The sequence below is a fragment of the Triticum urartu genome, chromosome 3A (genome assembly GCF_056163025.1).
Source record: "Triticum urartu cultivar PI428250 chromosome 3A, HENAU_Tu73, whole genome shotgun sequence".
Taxonomy (NCBI): Eukaryota; Viridiplantae; Streptophyta; class Magnoliopsida; order Poales; family Poaceae; genus Triticum; species Triticum urartu.
The window spans coordinates 470,867,578-470,891,705 of record NC_141875.1 but is presented as its reverse complement, the minus strand read 5'-3'; the positions used below and the strand labels follow the sequence as shown (position 1 = coordinate 470,891,705).

Below are 24,128 nucleotides of genomic sequence, written 5' to 3'. Positions count from 1 at the left end.
ATAGGAACACTCACGAAAACCCTTCAGTGGATGTTGTAATCCGCAAGTCGAGAGGTCAGGCCTGGAGAAGACCGCTGCTCATTGGCGTCGTCCACATGGAGAGCGTCACAACATGCCGGAGTGGAGGCCCTCATCTGACGGCCCCGCCGTATCCTGCCACCACACTTGCCCTCACCAACGATGGAGCACATGTCGCAACCTTACCAGCGCTATCCCCATGGATCTGGAGGGGACATGCTGGAGATTGCTACTCCGGACATCTTAGGCTCGCCCCGAAGACCACCGGACGGACCCGTCTAATTGGAGCCACCACCCATCGGCAGGAGCTGGAAGCCATGACAAACAACGCTAGACAATCACATCCAAGAAGGATCCAGCATTAGTGGAGCCTCGAACGGCAGCGGAGCCACACGGATCTCATCAGCAGCAGCCGCCTGGACAGATCTGACGAGAAGCAGCCGCATGGACGGATCTGGCGAGAAGCAGCGAGACAATCACATCCAGGAAGAATCCAACATTATTGGAGCCTTGAACGGCAGCGGAGCCACACGGATCTCATCAGCAGCAGCCGCCTGGACAGATCTGACGAGAAGCAGCCGCATGGACGGATCTGGCGAGAAGCAGCGAGACAATCACATCCAGGAAGAATCCAACATTATTGGAGCCTTGAACGGCAGCGGAGCCGCACGGATCTCACAAGGAGCAGCTGCCTGGACGGATCTCACGAGCAGTAGCCAACCAATCACATCCAAGAAGGATCCGGCATTAGTGGAGCCTTGAACGGCAATGGAGCCGCACGGATCTCACAAGGAGCAGCTTCCTGGACGGATCTCACGAGAAGTAGCCAACCAATCACATCCAAGAAGGATCGAGCATTAGTGAAGCGTTGGACGACAGCGGAGCCGTGCAAGTCTCACGAGAAGCAGTTGCATGATCACCTGGGGAAGAGGGGGAGTGGAGGAGAAAGAGATCCCGTCGTCACCAGCAACCATGCGGCGCTTTGTCCCGGAGGTGCTGACAGTCGGCGACGAGAGGAAGAGGCCGGCGAGAGGGTCGGTGTGGTGACCGCGTTGGTGCCGCCCTAGTCGCCTAAAACAAGCGGTTGTGTGCCAAGAGGTGGTTGATGGTTGTTTCGTTTCATTAGGAGAAAAGCTCACAACAACGGTTGATGGTTGTTGATTGATTCAGTCTACAATCTACTCCCTTCATTCACAAGTACACGATGTTCTAATCTTTTTCTAAATCAATTATACGTGGACACATTTCAGTGTGTTTATTACTCACTCATTTCAGTCCAAAATGTGGTTTGGAGATTCTTGGAACTTGAATATAATATGCAAAACATCTTATATTTATGAACCGAGGGAGTATTTAAACTAAAAAAACCGAGAGTATTTCACTGTACATCCGTGCATGCACGTTCTGGGCCCAGAGGTGGTAGTCCACGCGACAGCTCGAGCTCGTCCAACCCCACCGGGGAGCACGCGAGGATGACGCGACCCAGCGGCTCGGCGCGCATCGAGGGCGCGCACGGCACCCACTCCCACCGCTCCACGGCGCCCCCCGTCTTCCCCTCCTGCTGCAGCTCGTAGAGCACGGCGCCGTTGGCTGGCTCGGCCGAGTTGTACACGTACCCTCCGGTGGCGTTGCCGCACACCCCGATCGACGGGAGCGTCTCCCCGTCGTCCTCCTCGTCCTCGTCGTGCGGGAAAAGCCTCGCCGACATCTCGCTCGGCATTGCGTGGTGGCCCGCGCCGGGGGACAGATCCAGAGTGTCGCCGTCCACCTCCCATGCTTGGATGACGACTTTGTTCTTTGCCCCCTCGCCTTCGCGCTTCGCTCCGAAGAGGACGAGCTGCTCGGCGCCGGCGCGACCAGGCGCGACGCCCCACGTGGAGACGCCGGCGTCTGGCTTGAGGCGGCGGGTTGGACCCCACCGCCGCATCGACGGATCGAACCAGCTCGCACACCCGGTGGTTCTGTCCGCGAGGTACACTCTGTGATCCGTCGCGGCCACCGAAAGCCACGTCGCTGCGGCGGACTCGCGGAGCGCCGCCGGCATCGGATCGCAGGCGGTCCAATTCCCGCCCTCGTGGACCTCCACCGCGGCGGCGTCCTCTCCCTCGGCGAGCGCAAGCTGGCACGCGCCGCCGAGGGCGACCACGCGGTCGCCCACCGCGGCCAGCACCGGGTCGACGCGCCACACGCCGGGGGCCTTCATGGCGACGCACGCGGACGTCCCAAGAGGGTCGCCGGCGACGTCGAGGCCGGAGCAGGAGAGCGCGCACACCCGGTCGCCGCGCGCGCCGCGCACGAGGCGCACGTGGGACGGCGTGGCGTGGCGCGGGGCCTGCACGGTGAGCCACGCGCCGGAGTGCGGGTCGTAGGCCGCGGTCCGGCGACGGCGGCCGTGGAGGTGGACCACGAGCCAGGGCAGCCGGCGCGGGCGCCGGCGCAGCGCGGACCGCACCGCGCGGAGCCACTCGCGCGAGACACCCGCCGCGGCGGCGAGATCAGCCGCCGGCACGCGCTCCACCACCGACTCGAGCACGTCCCCGTACAGGTACAGCGCGGCGAGCGCCGGCGACTCCGCGCCGTCGCCGTCGGCCTCGCACCTTTCTTGATGGCGCCGCGGGTGCTTCGGCTCGCTGGCTGGGATGCTCACGCCCATTTTCCAAACTTGCCACGAGCCCACGCACGACAAACGGCACAGCCACTGCTACTCCGCTAGTCCTGCGACGCGGTTTAGATCCGCAACCGCACTGACGAGCTAAATAGACGAGGCGGAGTGTTTACGAAGACACGGCCACTTGAGCGGTGGAACCCGAAATAATTGTAAGTGGGACTAAACAAACGTTTATTAACGTGCATCTGGGCTTTGGTTCCTTTGAAAAGCAGGACGACAAGGACGTAAAGACTTATCTTTTCGCCGCCGAACATGAACGGAGCCAAGCCATCTGCGTTCGTCGGGGCCCTGCAAGATATTATCGTCCGCTGCTGCTGACGCTGAGGCAGCTGACCCTTTGTGAATTGTGACTTTGTGAGTAACGTCTCGCGAATGGGACGGCCAAGTGCGTCTTGTCGGCTCGCAGGCTGCCCGTAATGATAGTACCATAGGTAGTATCATGCATGTCAATTAAGTAATTTTGATGAGATGATATAGAATTAAATAAAAAAAAATGCTTCAGTATCATATCATGATATCGTATCATATTAAATGATGTGCTACTTTGTGTCATGCATGTTAATAAATATAGTATTCTATGATACCAACATATGATATTTTGCATTACGGATGTAGTATCATACACTAGTATCATATGCATGATACTAATATATGATACTCTTCATTACAACCAGCCGATCGCCCCGTTTAATTAGAATCCCGATGGATGGTAATTTCTTCGTGACTTTAGTGAAAAGACAAGGTTAGGGCTGGAAAACGGACGGTAGCCCAACCTGCTTCACATTCACAGCTAAAATGGGTTTAAAGTTGTTCGAACACTGTACACATTTTTCAGCTACGAGGTCACAGAAGATATACTGTATAAAACAAGTTGTTCGTTTGGACTTTAGCCTTTTTCCGTGCAAAGCTGCTCTAGAAGCCCAAACAAAGGCAGGGAGCGTGAGAGTGCGCGATCGAAGCACTATACATACATTAGCGTCCTGAACGACGATCTGTCCACTTTCGCGATTGGCTGCCTGACGTTTCTTGCAGTTCCAGTTCAGAATCATTACTGTCTCCACGGTGCGCGTCCTTGTCAACGAGACATGAACCACTACTTTTCTAGAAGATTTTCCGAGCTTCCAACCGCAAACGATACTTATCTTGTTAGCATGTCAGGCTCAAATGGACGGCACACAATTTTTCTTGCCACTCATGGAGTATCTCTTTTGCGCAAACAAATTTAGCAAGCAAAGGCCACGCTTTCAGAGCCTCGCTGTTCACAATAAATAGACTGGTCAGATTTCAGAAAACGGGTTGTTGAAGAATAAAAATAATGCGTAGATAAGATTCTGGATTGGAGGAATCGCTGTCCGCGATAAATAGATTGTTGAGACTTCAGAAAAGAGGAGGCTGAACGATCCTGTGCGCGGCAGGCACCTGGAAAACAGCGGGCAGAGTAATTGGAAACATTTTACTTGCTGTAGCACGACCGAACGAGGCGGCGCCGCCGGGGAAGCGGTCGGAGCCGGGCAGCGCCGCCTCGTCTGCTCCCCGAGGTTTAGTCCATTTTGATCGTTGAGCAAGAGATCAAGATCGGTTGGCCAGGCGGCCCGGCTGGCGAAGGGAGGAAAGCCAGTTCCTGGTCCCTTTCGTGGTGGCTGCAGGCTACCAACCTACGGGTCAGTAGCATGACAAAGTTGTCTGTCAGTCACGTCACCGCAGTAGGATATGCATCCCCAAACGGTTGGACCGAGCCCAAGAGGTGCGACCTTGCAATCAGAGCGAACAACGCCACTGATCGGAGAAAATACTGATCAGAATAAATCACGGCACGCTCTATCAAGTATCAACACAATGTCTTATCTGAAAATTACAGTTCAGTAGGAATACTACAAATCTTGGACGGAGATCTTGACATGATCCGTACGTGGTCCCGTCAATTCAAATGAATGACTACCAGAGAGCTTGGGATTAAGCCAGCAAAGCAAACCACCATGATATGTGGATACAGGCGAGGCGAGGCTACTTCCTCTTGTTCTTGGAGGCGAAGCGGAGGACGAGGTAGAAGAGCACGCGGTAGAAGACGGCCCAGCCGAGGAGGTAGAGCACCATCCTCCACTTGCGGTCCTTGTGCACGCTGATGGTGAGGTTCTCGAGGATGGCGTTGCCGTCGAGCGGCGGGTTCGAGGAGAAGATGCGCGTCCCGCCGAACTCGTTCATCAGGAGGCCCTCGTACGGGTACTTCATCGTGGACACGGTGTTCATCCACTTCCACCCCTGCGGGATGCTCTGGCTGTCCACGAAGTAGCCGCAGAAGAGGAAGAAGAGCGCCGTGAACGCGATCACCGCCGCGTACCTGGGCCCGACCGTCCGTCCAGACACAGAGACATCAGCACGGTCGCAATATAAACTACTGTATGTAATTCTGGCCCAGCCCGCTAACCCATGTTCAGCTACACTGGCCCAGTTTTCCTACATGTACTAATTGGGCTTTGGCCCGGACCAATCCATTTCCTCTTCAAAAAGAAAATTTGTACTTACCCAAGGATGAAGTTTGGCACGATGGAGCTGATGAAGACGACGAAGGAGTTGGTGGAGAGGAGCGAGGCGTAGAGCATGACGAGGAAGTAGACGAACTGGCCGTGGAGCCCGATGGCCCACCAGGTGATGAGGGCGTAGGCGGCGGACTGGAGCAGGAGGAAGGGCAGGTACGTGATCACCCCGGCGACCACGTACGCGGACGCGCGGTACGCGTTGTGCGAGGTCTCCCTGATGAAGATGAAGCGCTCCTGGATGAAGGCCGGGACGGCGTCGTTGGAGGAGAAGAAGAAGACGCACACGGTGAAGATGAAGAAGCTGAGCCGGTTGGTGATGCCCTGCGTGTTGTCCTTGGGCTTGGTGAACATGGTGGCCATCAGGAACCCCATCACCGTCAGCACCATCAGCCGCGACAGGAACAGCTCCGGCGTGCGCCAGATGTTGGTGAAGTTGCGCCGCATCAGCACCCACACCTCCGCCGCGTACGAGTTGGCGAACTTGCCGCGGTGCCCCAGCGCGTTGATGCCCACGCCGGGCGCCCCCGTGGCGGACGCGCGCTGCGCCGGCGACAGGTAGTCGGCCTCGTTCACCGTGTACACCGAGATGCTGCTCAGCGGCGTCGGCGTCCCCATCACGATCTCCGGCCCGTACCTGTGGATTCCCGGAGACAAGCTATGCGGTTCATGCGACCGATTCCCGGAGACAAGCTAATGTTCATAGCACGATGAGGAACGTTTTTGGGGTACCTTGGAGGGTTCTGTGACTTGCCGCTTTGATCTTTCTTGGGGCGCCGGGACGGCGTGAACTGCGCGCCGCTCCACGGGGACTTGGAGTGCTGGCTCCTGAGGCTGTGGTCGAAGTCCTCGCCCCCGGGCCCAACCGGTGTCGGAGGGATGCTAGACACGGTGGAGATCCCCTCAGCGGCGAGCTTGCGCGGCTTCAGACCGGTGAGGCAGAACTCGGCGAGGGCGTTGACGCCGAACTCGGACTGGTCGTACTCCTGGATGACGTCGAGGAGGTGCTCGATGGAGTTCTCCCCTTTGGGCACCTTGCGGCCCATGCGGCCGAGGTGCGCGGTCACCTCCTTGGGCCCGCCGCTGTACATTAGCTGCCCGCGTGCCAGGATGATGAGGTGGTCGAGGAGCTGCAGGATCCGCGACGACGGCTGGTGGATGGTCAGCACCACGGTGCTCCCTGCGCACGCGATGTCGTGCACCTTCTCGATCACGCTGTGCGCGCTCGTCGAGTCGAGCCCCGACGTCGGCTCGTCGAGGAACAGCAGCGCCGGCCCGTGGATGATGTCCACGCCGATCGAGACGCGCCGGCGCTCTCCGCCGGACACGCCCCTCGTGCCCTCGTCCCCGATGTACGTGTTTCTTGATGTCTGCACAGCTGTTTTGTTAACACGTATACACACCGTGCGCACGTACGAATGATCTAGTAGCGTCTTTGATTCATTATTACCGTGAGTCCGAGCTGCTCGATGAGGTTGTCGACGCGGAGCTTCTTGTCGGAGGGGGAAACGGCGGAGCCGAGGCGGAAGTCGGCGGCGAACAAGAGCGTCTCGTAGACGGTGAGCATGGGGAAGAGGCGGTCGTCCTGCATGACGTAGGCGGACGAACGCTTGATGACGCTGGGGCTCATCTCGACGCCGTCGAGCGCCACGCGGCCGTCGAGGCTGGAGATGCGCCCGGCGAGCGCGTCCAGGAATGTCGACTTGCCGGCGCCGCTGGGGCCCATCACGGCGGTGACGCAGCCTTTGGGCGCGTACCCCGTGATCTCGTGCAGAAGGTCCACGTCCTTCTTCTCCCACTCCCCGCCGACTCCGCGCTGCTTCTTGACCACCGTGTACGTAAGGCTGGTGAACTCCAGCCCGCCGGTGAAGCTGAACCGGCTGCCGCCTTTCGCGGTCGGCTTCTCCGGGTGGTCCATGTCTATCACGGCTTCCAGGTCACGGTGGCCGCCGTACCGGTGGTTCGGCTGCGCCATGGTGTGCTCTCGGACACTAGCTTCTGTCTATAGCTGCCAGTCGAGTATGATGTTTTTTGTAACCATGCAATGCGTGTGCATACTAAAGCGTTGGCCTTCTTATTGGCATGCCACTGCAAGCTTGGAGATTTTGTCCCGATGGTATGAGCCAATTGTCGGGCGTGAGAAATGAGGATGGACAATGAGATTCATCGGAGTGAACGTTGGTGGGGTCAGCTTTTGGTTTCGACCGCCGAGAGGTGATTGGTTGTTTGCCCTCGACAGTATCATGGCCTCGTACACATTGAGGTGTACTAGCAGCTATTTTTGCTTGGATGTTGCTTCTGGAATGCTGAACTTTTGGAGTTAAGCCCGCCAGAGAAAGGATGCCAGGTGTCTATAATAGAGTATTATGAAGCTTTTTTTTAGCTACCATACTGGAAGTTGGGAATTACCGTGAAAAATAGTCCTAAAAAAGAGGAATTACCTGTGAACCAACCCGTGATTGAATGGTTAAAGAGACAATAGTATCCCCTGCCCACCACGGTTCAAGTCCTGGTGCTCGCATTATTCCTGGATTTATTTTAGGATTTCCGGTGTTCCACTTCGTCTCGCTAAGCTGCCCAGTAAAAATGATTGGAGGTGTGCCCAAACTATGCATCCAAGATGGCTTCAAGGAAGACGTCACCGCCGAGGAGATGTTGTACGAGTCGCCATGACTCCAAAGACAACAGACAACGTCGGGCAACGACGCCGCCGGCCTGCTCACATGTTGTTCGACAATATGTCCGAGCCTATGCAATTTGACATGGGGGCTATCAATTCCCCTTTGTTTGAATTCGGGCAAACATCGCACACGAAAAAGAAGAAGGTAGTCAAGCCAAGAGGTCCAACATTCACAACCTTTGAAGATGTGTTGTTGGTTGAATCTTGGTTGACCACAAGCCCACAAGCATGGATCCAGTATGTTGAATTGAGCAAAAGGGCGTCAAATATTGATAAAAAATCCACAAACTCTACCATGAGCAAAAGCACTATGTGAAGCCGCACCCCATTTGTACCAAGAGTAATGAGAGCTCTCTCCAATATAGATGGTCCACCATCCAGGAGAGTGTGAACAATTTTGTTGGTTACTATACACAAGTGGTTGGCCGGAACCAAAGTGGCATTGGAGTTCAAAGCCATGCAACTTTGACCGCGAGTTTGTACCAACAAACCGAGAAAAGACAACCACTTTATCCTTGGCTAAAATTTAGTAGGAAACTAGACTGGCAAACCATCACTGAAGAGCTCAAAAACAGCCCCAAGAAGACGAAGAAAACTGATGGCTCTAGCTCCAATCAATATATGGGATTTGGATGACGAAAAGAGTAAATTGGAGGACGGACATACAAAACCACCGTGCCAAAGAGAAACCGGCTGATGATGGGAAAAAATGGAATAAGGAGAGAGTTGTGCGTGATGGCGCGACAAGCAAAATGTTTGGCACATGAATGGGCATTTTTTTCACCAAGGAGGTGAAGAAGGAGGAACAAACTCTTCATAGATGTGCAAAAAGGAGGGAATGGAGTTACCCCGGGAGAGGGTGAAAAATAAATTGAACATTGAGAGAGAGAGAGAGAATAGACTTTGAGAAGTACTAAGAGAAATATGCAAAATGGGAGCTTGAAAAGACAACGGGAAAAAACAAAGGAGTCGAGAATCATGTTGCAGGACACTAGCCTCTTGGATGATGAAGGCAAGAAGCGTTTCATCAACATAAAGAAGATCAACAAGCACAACAATAGAGACATTTGATTCATTCGTGTATCACCTATCTATGCATCAATTGCTGATTTTTTTAGCATGTGTTGAATTGTTGAATTATGGTTTATTTCGTTCGGTCGAGTTGTTGGATTGATGATGAACTTGTGCTATGTGATAGGCGTTCATGGATTTGCATGAATACGAGGGTTGGCATATGAGGATTGTGGTTGTCCAGGGAGACAAATGAGGAGCCTGCCGACGCTGTCTTGCGGGCATGTCTGGGCGCGCCCGCGGACTTTAGGGGGTCAGATTTGCCCAGTCTGGTCATAGATGCGCTTAACCAGGTCAACTCCTTTTAATATAAAAAAAATAATCCCATCAAAGTACTAGTTTATGGGTTTATCTTGGACCCTGCTATCTGGGAATAGTCGTCAAGGAGTGACTCCCATCGATCGTTTATGTTTGTCAGGGGGAGTAGCTCGAAACGAACGTTCTGCCCCCTCGATCATTCTTTAGGGGAGGGCCAAGGTAAACCACGATTGCCCGAGAGGCCCAATTAACTGATTTTTAAAACGCCATAAAAATACACCTTTTTTTTATAAAAATAGAGGAAACAAATAAATTTATAAAATGCCATGGTTACGAAAATATGAAAAATGCCATGCTACTTTATAAAACTGCCATTTCTCTAATTTATAAATTCACAATGGTATGATTTAAAAAAAGTGTCGTGTGATCTTATTTTTCATTTTTTATCAAAATTTTCCATGGATATTTCACTGTGCAAAAAATGCCATGTTTTTGGAGAACATTTTATTTTTGGCATAAACAAAAAAAAATGCCCATGGGTAATTTTTTTGCTTTATTTGGTCCATTGTGCAACAATTTATTAAAAAAATCATGTCATTGGAAAAAATTGGCATGCCAATGAAAAGTGAATTTGTCAGCCATCCTCTTGATAATAAAAATGTCATGCGAACAAGAATAAAACTGCCACACTCTCAATAATCAAATTGACATCTTCTTAACAAAAAAATGCCATGTTATTAATAACAAAAACGCCATGCGCTCAATAATAAAACTGTCATGCTATTAACAATAAAGCTACCATGCTGTAATAAAACTGTCATTCACTTAATAATAAAAATGCCATGTGAGAAAGCAATATATTTTTTTTTCTCAAAAAAATGGTATGAATAAGTGATAAAAATTCCCATAGTTTGCCATGGGACATTACAAAAGGACTAGAAATTGCCATGTTATGGAACACAAAAAAATGTCATGGATTAAAATTAAAAAGAAATTGCCATGTTACCTATAACTAAAAATGCACATGACAAGTTAAAAAAAATCCCCAGTAAAAACATCAGGATTTTTTTCTTTCAAAATAAAAAATCAGGTTTTTTGGATTATTCTTCAAAAGGAAAATCGAATTTAAAACAAATTTAGCTTTGAAATACATATGGCAGTCTGGTAGCAAGTGTTAACAAAACCCCACTTCAGTGGAGTGGTAAGCGCCCTCGTCTGAGAAAAGGTGTAATAGCGAACGACTCCAGCTAATCTCTTGTGTCAAGATTCGTACAACGATGGGGAAGGCGTTCGCTGGGATGAGCTCCCTGGCTGCCGTTTGCCAGATATTATTTCCGTTTTATCTCAGAATAGTTGGGCAGAAATCGAGGGAAAAAGAGCACAGGCGAGAGGATAAACGTTGCGGATTGTTGTCCACCACACTATACCGAGGAAACTAATGAGAAAACAGCCCTCCTCGTCTGGAAAGGCCTTTTTTGCCTTGAGCCTGCAAAAAGATGAGAACAATGCAGCTTCGAGCCCCTGCTAGAACAGCATAGCTGTAGCAGATATGAGATAGCCGGCTACCAGTCCCGCAATCGGAATCCATGGCGCCAGCAGCGACCCCGTGCTCCCCGCGTCTCCTGCTCGCCTCGTCTGCGTCTCCGCCTCCGCTCTTCCGCGTCGCGGCCCGCCCCCTGCTGCTCGGTAGCCGCGGCGGGGGCGTGCGCCTTCGGGTTCGATGCGGAGCGGCGGACGAGGAGGCCGAGGTTCGGCGTGGGGAGCAGGTGAAGGCGTCTGTGGAGGAGATGGCGCCCGGCCTCGACCTTGTCACACTCGCGGCCTGCCTCGTGGGCCTCCTCACTGGCGTCTCCGTTGTCCTCTTCAATCTTTCGGTAGGTGCTTGCGAACCACACTATGGTTTGGTTCTTTCAGAATTTGAAATTTGTCCAAGAGTCTCTCAACTACTGCGTGAACTTCTTTTTTAACACGTACAAGCGCATACGCACATACACTCACCCGATGAACGCACGCCGGCACACCCTACTCCTATGAACACCTCTGAGAGACTTAGTCGGCACACCCTACCCCTACGAGCACCTCCGAGAGACTTAGCCGGCACACCCTACCCCTATGAGCACCTCCGAGTGACTGAGCCGGCACATTATCTTGAGATTGACGAAGTCGCCACACACGCCTTCATAGTCGACGGAACGTCTCCCCCCACTGAGCACACATTGCCAGAAGGTCTGAAATAAATCCAGAAAAATGCGAGCACCAATGCCTAAGTCTAGGACTTGAACTTTGGTGGGTTGGTTCCACCACAAGGAACCTAACCATCAGAGCTACGCTCAATTGGTATGTACTTATATGGGTTGGTTGCTGAACGTATTACCAGAACTTTGCTTCTGTACACCCCCTAGAAAAGTTTACAAATTTCGATGTAGATTAGAAGTTACATCTTCCAATAAAAAAGGGTAATATAGTCTTTTGTATCCACATAAATCTATTCAGTATGTTTGATCTACATGCTAATATGGTGATAGCCTTTTTAAGTAACTTTAAGATTCGTGTAACAAATGCTCAAGGTGTTTTTCAGATAATGGTACTGAACTTCCCCTCGGTGTTTGCATCCGAACTCCGAAGATGTACACATCAAATTTATTATTCATTACAATATTCACACTCAATGGCTCTGAAGGAAATTACAAGCTACATAAAGCTTGTACAAAAATCAAACATTACATATCAAACCATCATCGCAAATGGAACATAAATCCCCTGGTAGTCCAACTCCATCAGCTCCTGCAGTAAGGGCCATGACCGTAACCAGCTGACACAGATAAGAAGATAACCGTTGTCATTCCTGTATAAGGTATAGGGTAGCGAGTTGTAAAAGCTTGATGATCCAACCCAACCATGCTCATGTCAGAAGCTATTTCGTGGAAGGTAATCAGAAGCACTCATTATAGCTCAGTCACCTGCGTTTTATTCTATCAAGTAATTGAACTTCATGTATCCACGATTTAGTTCGTCATATCGAAAATTAGCCTCCTCCCCTTGAAAATGAGGGCTGCCTTCACCACCTTAAAAAAACGATGGCACCTTCCTACCTGCAAAGTTCTAGCTTAATTTGTTTTTCATTCATAAGTTTGGATGGATATTGATGCTGGATATAGGAATGAACAATACCTTCGAAGCATTGCTCATATCTCCAACATATAGCTCAGGGGGGCTAGCAATTTCTTTCAACTCAAACTCAGGATAGCCTCATGTCATGTTCGGATCTACAAGGAGCAGGCTGCAATTGTGTAGCCGTGTCCAGCTGAGACACGATGCCAAGGGTGGTGGATCTAGCTGCCTACCAGTTTGGAAACAACCATGTCCTAGCTGGACATGACACTGGCACAGCTAGATGTCAGACCATGGATTCGTCACATCAATTTGATGGCTTGCTATGTTGAAAGATACCCAAAACCTATAAGGTTCAAGTAATGTTTCAAACTGTTATGAAGTTGGGTCAGAGTATCTTTTTTGTTTTTGTTTTGATCTTTTGGAAATGGAAGCTTTTATTGATTCAGCGCCATGTATCTAGAGGATACAATCACAAAAGAGTTCGGCTTCTGGAGGTCAGAGTATCTGTTTAGGCTGCCACCTATATATAAGAGGGAGCTGTGCCAATGAATAAAACAAGCAACATAACTCCAAATCAGTATTTCTCTGAATTTCTCTCGTGCCTCCCCTCTAGTCCCCCTGAGTACCTGACCAACATGGCCTTAGGCTGAAAACGTTCAGTATATTGCGACACGTGTTACGTTACAGTACAGGATGCGGCACCCCATCTTTGGCTAGGTTCCAATTCCGAATTCTGTAGGTGTCCACCAAATGCCGAGTGAACTTGAAGCTCCAGGTCTTAAGTCGGAATGATACAATGTGAAAGTTTAAGCACCTTGTTGCATTTTGCTACTGATGGGAATCACTTTTAAATATTCACGTTGTTAGTTTAAGTACATGTTATTGCTTCTTTGGATGTAATTTTTTTTACCATAGGTTCATGAAATACGTGACCTGCTTTGGGATGGCATACCACTGCGAGGCGCTTCGTGGCTGAGGGAAGAACCCACCGCTGAAATTTGGCAGAGAGTGATATTTGTTCCCGTCAGTGGAGGCATCATAGTTGGAGGGCTGAATACGCTAAGAAGTTCTATCAAAACAAACTCAGATGGCTCTGTTTCTAATATGAAAGGTGTGTTTAGGCCATTCTTGAAAGCTGCGGCGGCATCTTTCACTCTCGGAACTGGCAACTCTCTGGGGCCTGAGGGACCCAGTGTGGAAATAGGTTCTGCTATAGCGAAAGGATTTGGAAATGTGTTTGGGTGGGAAGGCGGAAAAAAGCTGTCTCTTGTGGCAGCTGGGTCAGCAGCTGGCATTGCATCTGGTAATTTCTACATCCCCAACTGTTCATATATTTTGTTGCAAGGTATGTTCCATCAATATGATGGATTAACCATCGGGTAAGCATGTCATAATTTGCTTGATTTCTTCATGCTTATATCAAATTAATTTTAAACTACAGGGTATCTTGTCATAAAAAAAATCAGTTCCCTATAGATAGTTTTGTCCACACATATTCACATTTTGATGTTGGCCTACTATAATTAGTTATATATAACTAGAACTTATTTGCATGCGTTGGTGGAATTTTAGGGACATGTTCCTCCGTCATGTAACTTAACCAGCCGCAAGTATGTGATTCACCCGTTATTGTTTTTCGAAAAGGATTCACCTGTTATGAGTACTCTGATATGGTCAACATGTCCAATGGTAAAGTAAAAATATTCCGTGTCTTCTGCTTTCTGATTCCATTTACTTATATTTCAGGTGATTTCCTTTTTAGGTTTTAATGCTGCTGTTGCTGGGTGTTTTTTTGCGGTGGAGTCTGTTTTGTGGCCTTCATCTGGCGATTCTTCATCCCTTTCCAACTCAACACCTATGGTGATCCTCAGTGCAGTGATAGCGTCTGTTGTTTCAGAGATTGGTCTTGGTTCTGATCCTGCTTTCACTGTTCCAGAATATGATTTTCGCTCCCCAACAGGTACTTAATGTTTGTTATATTTGAGATTTTTAGTTCTGTTTATGAATATGAAGTACTTCCTGGCATCCTGCAATATTGGTTCTTATGCTTCACAGTTTCTTATGACGAAGTGTCTGCTGTTTTAACTTGTTCCCACCAATAACATTTCCCAAATAACTTCATATGTTGAAATGAAATAAGTCATGTTCTGTTTCTTTTTCTTTCAAAAGGAGGGTAGAAATCCCCAGCCTCGGCATCAATCCATGCACATCCCTCAATAGATTATTGCAAGGTTTACAAGTATCCAAATAGTCATCAAAAGCAAAAATGAAAGCTAGAAGGGCAAGGACAATGCCAGACACCATCCAGCAGTCAGCAACTGGTGTAGCCATTTGCTAAGTCATGTACTGTACCAGCTGAAAATTCCTAAAATAGGACACCAACAAATCCTGCGCATTTTTGCTCTTGAACTACCTGATGCTCCTAAAGCAACCTGCTGTCCTGCAATTTGTTTTAGCCTCATATAGTCATATAGAATGCCTATACAATCTTCCAGATGGTAGGCTGGTCTCAGTAACTTTTAATGGTACTCTCATTTTACATTTTGTTTTTCGTGCTCCAGAGATTGAAAGTATGAGGATATTTACATGACTTCATAAATGTCAGAACTTCCTCTATATCTCTTGCTGGGCGTGTTCTGTGGAGCGGTGTCAATCACCCTATCTAGGTGTACAGCAGTAACTATGGACATGGTTGAACGCTTACAAAAGACAACAGGATTGCCGATGGCTGTATCCCCTGCCTTAGGTGGCCTTATTGTTGGTCTTCTCGCTCTTGTATACCCTGAAGTTCTGTATTGGGGCTTTGAGAATGTTGATATTTTACTGGAATCGCGGCCATTTACAAGTGGTCTCTCAGCAGCAGTGTTGGTTCAGCTCATTGGAGTAAAAATATTGGCGACGTCTTTGTGCAGGGCTTTTGGATTGGTTGGAGGTTATTATGCACCATCCCTTTTTATTGGTGCAGCTACAGGCATGGCATATGGCAAGTTCATGAGGTTTACATTTACTGGCTCTGAAGCACTGTTTCATGTCCCCTTCCTAGACGTAGCGTCACCTCAAGCATATGGTCTGGTAATGCCCATCAGCATATTACCTTTCTTCTTCTCAACTACTCCTTCCGTTAATTTTTAGAAAGCACCAGTACATCTCCAATAATTAACTTTGTAAATTTTGACCAACAATTAGTCCAGCAATATACATATTTGAATTTAATCACAGAAAACTGATACTGTTAGATTCATATTTTATAACATTTGTGTATGATCATTATTTATGTAGTTATCAACAAATACTTCCAAAGAAACAAATGGCCACTGTTCAGTTTTGCAGATCATGCCAAGTCAAATCCTGCCTCCCATTTTTGCAACAGAGGAAGAAGTTCAATGTCTCTTTGTATGCTTTTGTAGTGTTAATGATATTGTAACCATGTGGTGGCATTTCCATCTCTTGTGCTTGTTTTGTAGTCACTGCTCAGCGATTTTCAAGTTCTAACTTTTTTCCTTTTGTGTGCTGTTACACTAATGAAGATATTATGCAAGCAGTATTATCATTGCTTATGTTTGTTTTCCTTTGTTTCTATCTTTGCAGGTTGGTATGGCAGCTACACTTGCCGGTGTATGCAAGGTGCCTCTGACATCTGTCCTCCTACTGTTTGAACTAACGCAGGACTATCGTATAGTTCTGCCTTTGCTTGGTGCTGTTGGACTATCATCTTGGATTGCTTCTTCTCAAAGGTTCTCTACCAGCGGTAAGGGTAAGCTGGATTCATTGGAGGAGAAAACAAGCACCATTGAAGAGGCGAAAAATGTGCCCACTCAAACCCAACAACTCACTTCTGTGGATAGTGTTGATGCTACTGCAGAATTATGTAAACTAGAAAGCTCGCTTTGTGTCTATGATGTCAAAGATGATAACGTGCTGGAAAATCTTACTGTTGCAGAGAGTATGAAAACTAGATATATTTCTGTCTCATTGAAAACTCCAGTAGTTGAGGCACTAAATCTTATGCTTGTGGAGAAGCAACCATTTGTTATGATAACTGAGAGCAATAAGTCTTTATTAGGCTTGCTAACAGTCAAAGATTTCCAGGATTTCTGCAAAACTGTAAAAAGTACCAGGATGCAACCTGAGGTGAGAATTACCACCATTTTCCACTGGTTCATTTTCTCTATTTGCATAACCTTGATGTTTTAGTTTATGGGAAGACATACTTTTCTTATTTGTGCACACTTCTTTTCTGTCCTTTTTGATTTCCAAGTAACAGAGCACCCCCTGCCCCAGTTTCATGACAGGTACCTAGTGTCCGAAGTATTTGCATCCATATGGCTATTTTGGATGCAGAACCAAAAGGAGACATACTCAGTCTAACCCTGTAAACCACATCACAGTTCAGATACATCAAAGAAACAACTCACAAACTATCACATGACAGCCAACAGACTATCACATATGAAGAATCCTATTTTTGTGATGGATTGGAACATGTCAAATATATTCTGCACAAATTAATTAGTCCCTGGAGCTCCGAGTCCTTGACCACTTTTCGTCTCTCAATCTGTGATGGAATAATCATGACAATAGAAAAATGATGACGAAGCCATCTGCAAATTCCTTAGTCACAACTCCAAAAGAGTGCAAGGATTTGCGTTCTCTCTCACAACCTGTTTGAACCATAGGACCTTTAGATCCTTGCCCTATATACACAAAAGTCTTGCGCTAAAGAATAACCTAGGTTCTAATCTGGCGTCCTAATTATTTTATCTTGGTTGGATGAGATTGCCTATTGCTTGATTACTTGGGTTGGGCGATCCCTCTTTTTCTTTTGTAGGGCGTATTTTGATTGGTTTAAGACAAGGCTTTTACCAACAATTACTATATTAGTATGTAATTTATGTGACATAAAATTGATATCATTAGTTTCGTATTTAGAAATATTTATGATTGTGATTTCGTATTACTAAACCACTTATTAACCGAGTAATTCTTGGTCAAAGTCTTGCCTTAACCAATAAAAAACGCACCATGCAAAAAGAAACAGAGGGAGTAGTTTTTGGTTCCCCACCTGTCCTCCCTTGGTGAAAATAGGATCCAGTCTGATTGGAATTAATACAAGAGTCCTTTAGTTACACCTCTCCCAAGTCCAATAGGTTCAAATATATTTGTCATATTTCTAAACACTGAAGTTTGTGTGGTTCATACATACTTCAAACTCTTTTTTATTGACAGAGAAAAAGATGGGTTTCTTATTTCCTTAAGAGGTCAAATGGTAATCCAAAGGGTGTTAAGCTTATAAACTTGATGTGGTTCTTATTTTAGTTACTCATTTCTGCTCATGCTGGAACAGGTAGATGAATGTCTGGTATCTCATGTTTGTGGAGTCGTTAGATGTAAAATATGGTCTGTGACACCTCATATGCCACTTATTACTGCTGAAAAGATTATGGATTCTCATGGAATGGACCAGGTTCCTGTAGTTTCAGAACATGTTAATCATCAGGATGGAGGAATCTTGATTGGTTTTGTAGATAGAGAATGCATCACCATTGCTCGAAGGTAAAATTAAATGTTTGGATAACTATGTTTCCAGATTTCAACTCTCAGTAATGAATAAGGTGACAAATTACTTGTTTTCCAACTTATAACCAATGTAGTGATGTTTTCCTTCCATGCTATGTTCTCTTTCAGAGCTTTGGCAGCAAAAGAATTTTTCAGTTTCACATCGGAGATCAGAAGGGAAGAGAGTTGATGCGGATTCACTTAGTAATTTGCTTGATATTCTGGAGATTTCATTTGCTCATGTCCGCTTATGTGATTAATCTGGTCAACAGCCGAGAAATCATAATCGACCAGGTTTATTTGGTAACTTAAGAATTTCAGAAAGTGAAGTAGCTGGCTGAAGTCTCTTCCATTTCTATCAAGACTATATGTGCATGCGCAGTGCATTGCTGCATTATTGTGGTAAGAGCACGCTATGTTCTCAGTAGTTGGATCGCTGCACCTTGCACCTAACTTGTGCATACCACTGTTCTCCTTTTCTGCAAAGCAAAATGGAGTATGTTCATTTAGGAACTGGGCCAGCGCATTGGCACTTGAGCGTGCCTACTACACAGTATAATTCTTCAACTGAGAATTGAACTATTCGTCAACGTAGACACTCGAAAGATAGGCAACAAGATCAGGCTATGTCACACTCATATTTCTCTTTGCATGTTGTTAGTAGTTTGAATTAAATGAACCGAATTTGCATAAGGGAGGGTTTGTTTGGCGGAATCTTCTAATAATTATCGTGTATTCTTTGCAGTCTTACGTAGCAAGTTGTTTGTTAAAACAACCTTCCTGTAGAAAAACAGTTTCTATTCGTATCTTTGTGCCAAAAGAACCTTTATTGTTGTACTTTTATCACATGTTTCGAAGCTAGTTTCAAATTTTGAACAACAGCAACAACAAAACCTTTTGTCCCAAGCAAGTTGGGGGCAAGCTTAAATTTTGAACCTAAATTTAAATTGGAATATTCCTTTATCTGCATACTTGAACTCTAAATTTATATTTGGAAATTCAAAATCTTGAAATTTATATCGCAATTGTGAAATTTGGAAATTTAGATGCCAAAAATCTAAAATCCGGCATGTCCAACTCCCCCCCCCCCCCCCCCCCTCTCCCTAAAGAAATATAAGAGCATTTAGATCACTGATCACTAAAGTAGTTATCTAAATGCTCTATATTTCTTTACAGAGGGAGTATTTCTGTTTTTCAGATTCAAACTCGATAATTGGTTGCTAGTTCCAAAACTTAGCTCAAACTGTGTAATTTAAACTCGAATTATACTAGAACACAATTCATTGATCTGTGTTCAAGTTTCGAAATGCTCGAACTACATTTACTTGTAATTTATATCGGGAAAATCCAAACGTCACCTGTGATCCATGCAAGCCGTACAGCCGTGTAAAGGTGGACGTAAGCGTGTCGCTCGGTGTATCAGGCATTGTGCACTACTTGTGCTCCTGACATCTGGGCAACCACGAGGTCAGTCATAGTGAGGAGTAACTTAGACTAATAACATGTACTCCCTTAGTTCCTAAATATAAGAGCATCTCCATCCGCGCCTCCAACATGCCCTTCTCAGATGATTTTGCCGCGCCGGCGTCAAAAAATCGGCCTAGTCGCGCCCCAGTAGCCCGTTTTTTGCCGGTTTGGGCCGAAACTGACACCGGCAGACCCAGGCCGAACCCGACGCGCTCGGGGACGCCGGGGCGAACGGTTTTGGCGTGAATGAGCCGCGGGCCAGCCGCCTCAGCGAGACGACACCTCGTCTTCCCCAGCGCGCCTCAGTTTCCCGCGGAGAATCAATGGCAAGGCTGCCGCCGGTCAGCCTTCCATTGATTCCTCACGGGTCGGCGCGTCACGGGTTGCGCGGTGACGCTTCCCCTCCCGCCACGCGTACACACGGCGCGGGCTATAAAGACATGCCGCTCCCCCTCGCCCCTGGCCACACCATCCCGAGCCCAAACCAGTCGCCGCCGAGCTCTACCCTCTCCCGTCCGTGCCGCCGAGCTCTACCTCCCCCCGTCCTCCCCTTCCCTCCTTCCCTCTCCAGTGATGGCCGAGCGCTTCCCCGGCGACGCCGCGGCGGCCAACGGCTTTGGCCGCCGCTCGCTCCAGTCGTCGGAGGCGTGGCTTCTGTTCGAGGCCAACATCCCGGCGCCGTCGGACATGCGCGTCGGGCCAACGGGATGGAGGCTCAGCAACGGCGGCGTCCCCATTCCCCCGGTGCCCGACGTCGACGCGCGCCCCGACTTCTTCGCCGCAGAGGTCGACCGCGTGCGGTCGGCCCTGACTGAGGAGCAGCGCGCCCTTCCCCGGTACGCCGCTGACAACCACACGGCGTGGACGGAGTATTTCCAGCAGCGGCAGGCGCAGCGGCTGGCATCCACGAACGGGGCCCCGGTGATGGGTGCGTCAAGAACAGCGACGGCCCTCGCCTCTGGTGGGGCGTCCCCGGCCGTGCACTGCACGGGGTGCTGGAGTACCTTGAGGGCGGCAACAACCCGCCGCTGGCATACCCTGCCGCGACGCCCGTCCCCCCCCCCCCCCGCCGGAGCGCCGGGTCGTGGGTGTCGAGGAGGTTCGGCTCTTCCTCCTCCCACTTCTCCTCGCCGGCGCTCTTTGGCGTCAAGACCGAGCCCGCCGCGGAGACGCCGCTCGGTCGGCGCACCCGCAACGCCGGCATCGTCATTAACGAGGGCGGCCGACGCGCCCCCTCCTCGACACCTCCGTGCTTCGTCAAACCGAAGACGGAGCCAGGGCTCCCCGGGACCGCCGGCAGCGTCAAGGAGGAGGAGCTCGATGACGAGGCGGCCTTGAAGTGGGCGCGCGACGACTGGGCGCAGATGGAGCTGCAGCGCCAGATCGCCGCTTTCGAGCGCTTCGAAGCCCGTCGCCGCGGCCGGGACGAGGGAGGCGTCGTCGTCCTCGACGACCGCGACGATGACGACGCGTCGCCGCTACCACCGGTTCACCTTGGAGACGCCGGGCAGGGGTCCAGCAGGGGAGGCCGCGCCGTCAAGAAGGAGAAGGCCGCCGCCGCCGACGAGGATGGCGGCGACTTCGTGGCGCTCAGCGACTTCTTCGCCCCGTAGATGTATTTTTTAAAATAATTTATGTAAACACCGAACATGTTTAATATGAATGTCAAGTTAGCCGAATTTATGCCAAATTTGGCCGAACTTTGCCGAATTCATATGTTTTAAAATAAAAAAATGCGCGTCCAGGGCGACCCTAGGGCGAGCGGCTGGGAACCCGCTCGCCTCCACGCGCCAATCTACCGCCGGCATGCCCCCAGAGGGCTCTTTTTCGGTGCCCTGGGGGGCCGAACGGTCGGTGATGCTCTAAGTCTTTTTAGAGATTTCACCACGGACTACGTACGGAGCAACATGAGTGAATCTACACTCTAAAGTATATCTATATACATCCGTATGTAGCTTGTAGTGGAATATCTAAAAAGACTTATATTTAGAAACGGAAGGAGAATATGTTACTAGTCTATGTTATTATCTTCATAGTAGGTAGTGTCATATGTGTGATAGCATAGATACCTTCATTTATTTATTTCTAAAGTCATTTTTCATTGGGAATCACTATGTGATGGTAACCATTTGTCTCTCTCTTCTTTAATTATTTTCCATATCATATTTTTTCTTATGTGACATCCGTCTAGGTGCATAAATCATTTTTGGTTGTGCACCATGACCAAAGAGGAGGAAAAAACGAGATGACTTAATATTTATTTGCTAATTAATATCATTGCACGTAATGAACTGACCACCGCATGTCGTATTTGGTAGTCTCAAGTCATTAAAACATGTACGCCCCACATCTCTTATTGATTGATTCCTTTATTTATATCAAGAAACAAGAAATGAGATGTGAGTTAATGCACTATGCCTAAGTGTTTTGGGATTATTTGGTTTTTGTAAGATGACTTGTACACTTAGACGGAAGGAGTACTACCTATATTACTCTCAGTGTGACTACTCTAAAAGGGGTTCGTACATGCCACAAAACTGAATTATATGCAGCCAGTTCACACTGCCATGATTAGCCAACTCACATAGTCTTCTCAGTGCTTCACTGTGGACAGGTGTTAAGCATGCCACATAAACGAAAAAATGACATGGCATCACATTTAAGAAGGGGAGAGAGCACTTTGGTGACCCAGAAAGAACGAATGCCAAGCGCAAGAACCTAGGCAAACAACTTAAAATGAAACAATTTGACCAATGCATGAAAAACTTTAGGTGCTACCTCATTAAATAAAGTGTGTTTAGCAACAACAAGTTAAGCACCTATGCATTGGGGAGTTGAATTGCTAAGGCTGGTCATAGTGGGGAGTAACTTAGACTAGTGTCATACCTATGACACTAGTTTATGCTACTACCTTTATAGTGCAAAGTGTCATAGAAGTAGTATCATATATGGTTGCATTTATTAGCTTATAGACTCAACATTTCTTGGGAAGCACTATATGATGGTAACATAATATGTTACTCCAAACACCTCTCTCCTCATTAACTAGGTGCCACATAAGTAAATTTGTCTTGGGATGTGTTATGTTACTAGCTAAGTTACTCCCACTATGACTAGCCTAAGAGCATCTCCAGCCGCGCCCCCAACAGGTCCCCCAGGTGATTTTTTCGCGCCGGCGTCCAAAAATCAGCCCAGTCGCGCCCCTAGGAGCCCGTTTTTCGTCAGTTTGGGCCGAAACTGGTGCCGGCGGACCCAGGCTGAACCCGGCGCGCTGAGGGAGTTCGGGGCGCCGGGGCAAGCGATTTTGGCGGCGAACGAACTGCGGACCCGTCGAGTCAGCGACACTCGCCTCATCGTCCTCACAATGCCTCGCTTTCCCACGAGGAATCAATGCCAAGGCTGTAGCCGGTCAGCCTTCCATTGATTCCTCACGGGCGGCGCGGCGACGCCCCCCTTCCCGCCACGCGTACACACGACGCCCGACCGCTATAAAAGCAAGGCACCCCTCGTCTGTGGCCACAGCTGCCCACAGCCGCCGTGCTCTGCCTCTCCGATGTGCTCTGCCTCTCTCTCCTCGTGCGTAGCCGCCACCGATGTTCCTTCCCTCTCTCGCCGAGCCCAGCCGCGACGATGGGCGAGCGATTCCTCGACGATGGGGCGGCGGCCAACGGCTTCGGCCGCCGCTCACTGCACGAGTGGGAAGCGTACTTGCTGTTTGAGGCCAACATCCCGGCGTCTCCCGACATGCGTGTAGGGCCGGGGGGGGGGGGGTGGAGGCTCAGCGCCGGTGGCGTCCCCATCCCCCGCTGCCCGACGTCACCACGCGCGTCGACTACTTCGCCGACGAGGTCGACCGCGTGCGGGCTTCACTGACGGAGGAGCAGTGGCCCTCCCGCAGTACGCCGCCGACAACCATGAGGCGTGGGCGGCGTACTTCCAGCACCGATAGGCACAACGGCTGGCCTCCACCAACGGGACACCGGTGGTGCGGGGCACCAAGGATAACGAGGGGCGCCGCCTGTGGTGGGGCGCCCCCCGCCGCTCGCTTCACGCCGTTCTCTGGCACTTCGTGGGTGGCAACGACCCGCCATTGACGTACCCTGCCGCCCTGGCCCGGCGTGGCGGCCAATGGATGCCTAGGAGGACGACGTCCTCTTCTTCCTCCTCCTCCCGCTCCTCCTCCTCTGGGTCGCCGGCGCTGTTCAGCGTCAAGGCCGAGCCCGCAGAGACGCCGCTCGGCCGGTGCACCCGCAACGTCGGCACCATCATCAACGAGGGGGGGGGGGCTCCTCCTCAGCTCCTCCCCGCTTCGTCAAGCCGAAGACAGAGCCGGCCGCCGTGAAGACAAAGCCAGGACTCGCCGCCGTGAAGACGGAGCCGGGGCTCTCCGACGAGGCGGCCTTGAAGTGGGCGCGCGAAGACTGGGCGCGGACGGAGCTGGAGTGCCAGTGCCGCACCTTTGAGCAGTTCGTCGCTCGGCGGCGGGGCCGCGATGAGGGAGGCGTCGTCGTCCTTGACGACGACAACGACGAGGACGCGCCGCCACCGATCCGCTAGGGCGACCGCGGGTAGGGGTCTAGCAGGGGCGGACGCGGGAAGGAGGAGAAGGACGACGATGACAACGGCGATGGCGGCGACTTCGCCGCGCTCAGCGCGTTCTTCGGCCCGTAATTGCGGCCTTTGTTTTTAAAAGTATTTTCATATTCCTATGTAAAAAACTATTTAAATCGCCTAAATAATTTCATGTTCGCCGAATTTTAGC

General features: G+C 49.5%; 3 protein-coding genes and 1 pseudogene across 3 annotated transcripts; 2 read left to right on the top strand and 2 right to left on the bottom strand.

The window, feature by feature from the left end:
• Nucleotides 1–1,330: 1,330 nt before the first annotated feature.
• LOC125544449 (F-box/kelch-repeat protein At1g23390-like) lies at nt 1,331–2,843 on the bottom strand. The gene has a single exon (XM_048708149.2). The coding sequence runs from the start codon at nt 2,669–2,671 to the stop codon at nt 1,397–1,399; it is 1,275 nt and encodes a 424-aa protein (XP_048564106.1). The 5' UTR covers nt 2,672–2,843; the 3' UTR covers nt 1,331–1,396.
• Nucleotides 2,844–4,507: 1,664 nt separating this feature from the next.
• Nucleotides 4,508–7,421, bottom strand: LOC125544448 (ABC transporter G family member STR2). The gene is made up of 4 exons (XM_048708148.2): nt 6,671–7,421; nt 5,953–6,590; nt 5,210–5,857; nt 4,508–5,024 (listed from the first exon to the last, which is right to left on the bottom strand). Exons 1-4 carry the CDS (start codon nt 7,193–7,195, stop codon nt 4,691–4,693), a joined length of 2,145 nt encoding a protein of 714 aa, XP_048564105.1. The 5' UTR covers nt 7,196–7,421; the 3' UTR covers nt 4,508–4,690.
• Nucleotides 7,422–10,662: 3,241 nt separating this feature from the next.
• On the top strand, nt 10,663–18,649 carry CLC-E (chloride channel E). The gene is made up of 7 exons (XM_048708147.2): nt 10,663–11,103; nt 13,259–13,646; nt 14,106–14,303; nt 14,949–15,415; nt 15,932–16,474; nt 17,688–17,896; nt 18,029–18,649. The coding sequence occupies exons 1-7, from the start codon at nt 10,816–10,818 to the stop codon at nt 18,087–18,089; spliced, it is 2,154 nt and encodes a 717-aa protein (XP_048564104.1). The 5' UTR covers nt 10,663–10,815; the 3' UTR covers nt 18,090–18,649.
• Nucleotides 18,650–19,548: 899 nt separating this feature from the next.
• On the top strand, nt 19,549–20,731 carry LOC147980124 (uncharacterized; annotated as a pseudogene).
• The last annotated feature ends 3,397 nt before the right edge of the window (nt 20,732–24,128 follow it).

Excerpts from the sequence above, each read along its gene's own strand:
- LOC125544449 (XM_048708149.2), bottom strand. The coding sequence starts at position 2,671 with ATGGGCGTGAGCATCCCAGCCAGCGAGCCGAAGCACCCGCGGCGCCAT.
- LOC125544448 (XM_048708148.2), bottom strand. The coding sequence starts at position 7,195 with ATGGCGCAGCCGAACCACCGGTACGGCGGCCACCGTGACCTGGAAGCC. Across the intron at positions 5,858-5,952 it reads AAGTCACAGAACCCTCCAAG|GTACGGGCCGGAGATCGTGA; the intron begins GTACCCCAAAAA and ends GGGAATCCACAG. Across the intron at positions 5,025-5,209 it reads GTGCCAAACTTCATCCTTGG|GTACGCGGCGGTGATCGCGT; the intron begins GTAAGTACAAAT and ends GGTCGGGCCCAG.
- CLC-E (XM_048708147.2), top strand. The coding sequence starts at position 10,816 with ATGGCGCCAGCAGCGACCCCGTGCTCCCCGCGTCTCCTGCTCGCCTCG. Across the intron at positions 11,104-13,258 it reads TTGTCCTCTTCAATCTTTCG|GTTCATGAAATACGTGACCT; the intron begins GTAGGTGCTTGC and ends TTTTTACCATAG. Across the intron at positions 13,647-14,105 it reads AGCAGCTGGCATTGCATCTG|GTTTTAATGCTGCTGTTGCT; the intron begins GTAATTTCTACA and ends TTTCCTTTTTAG.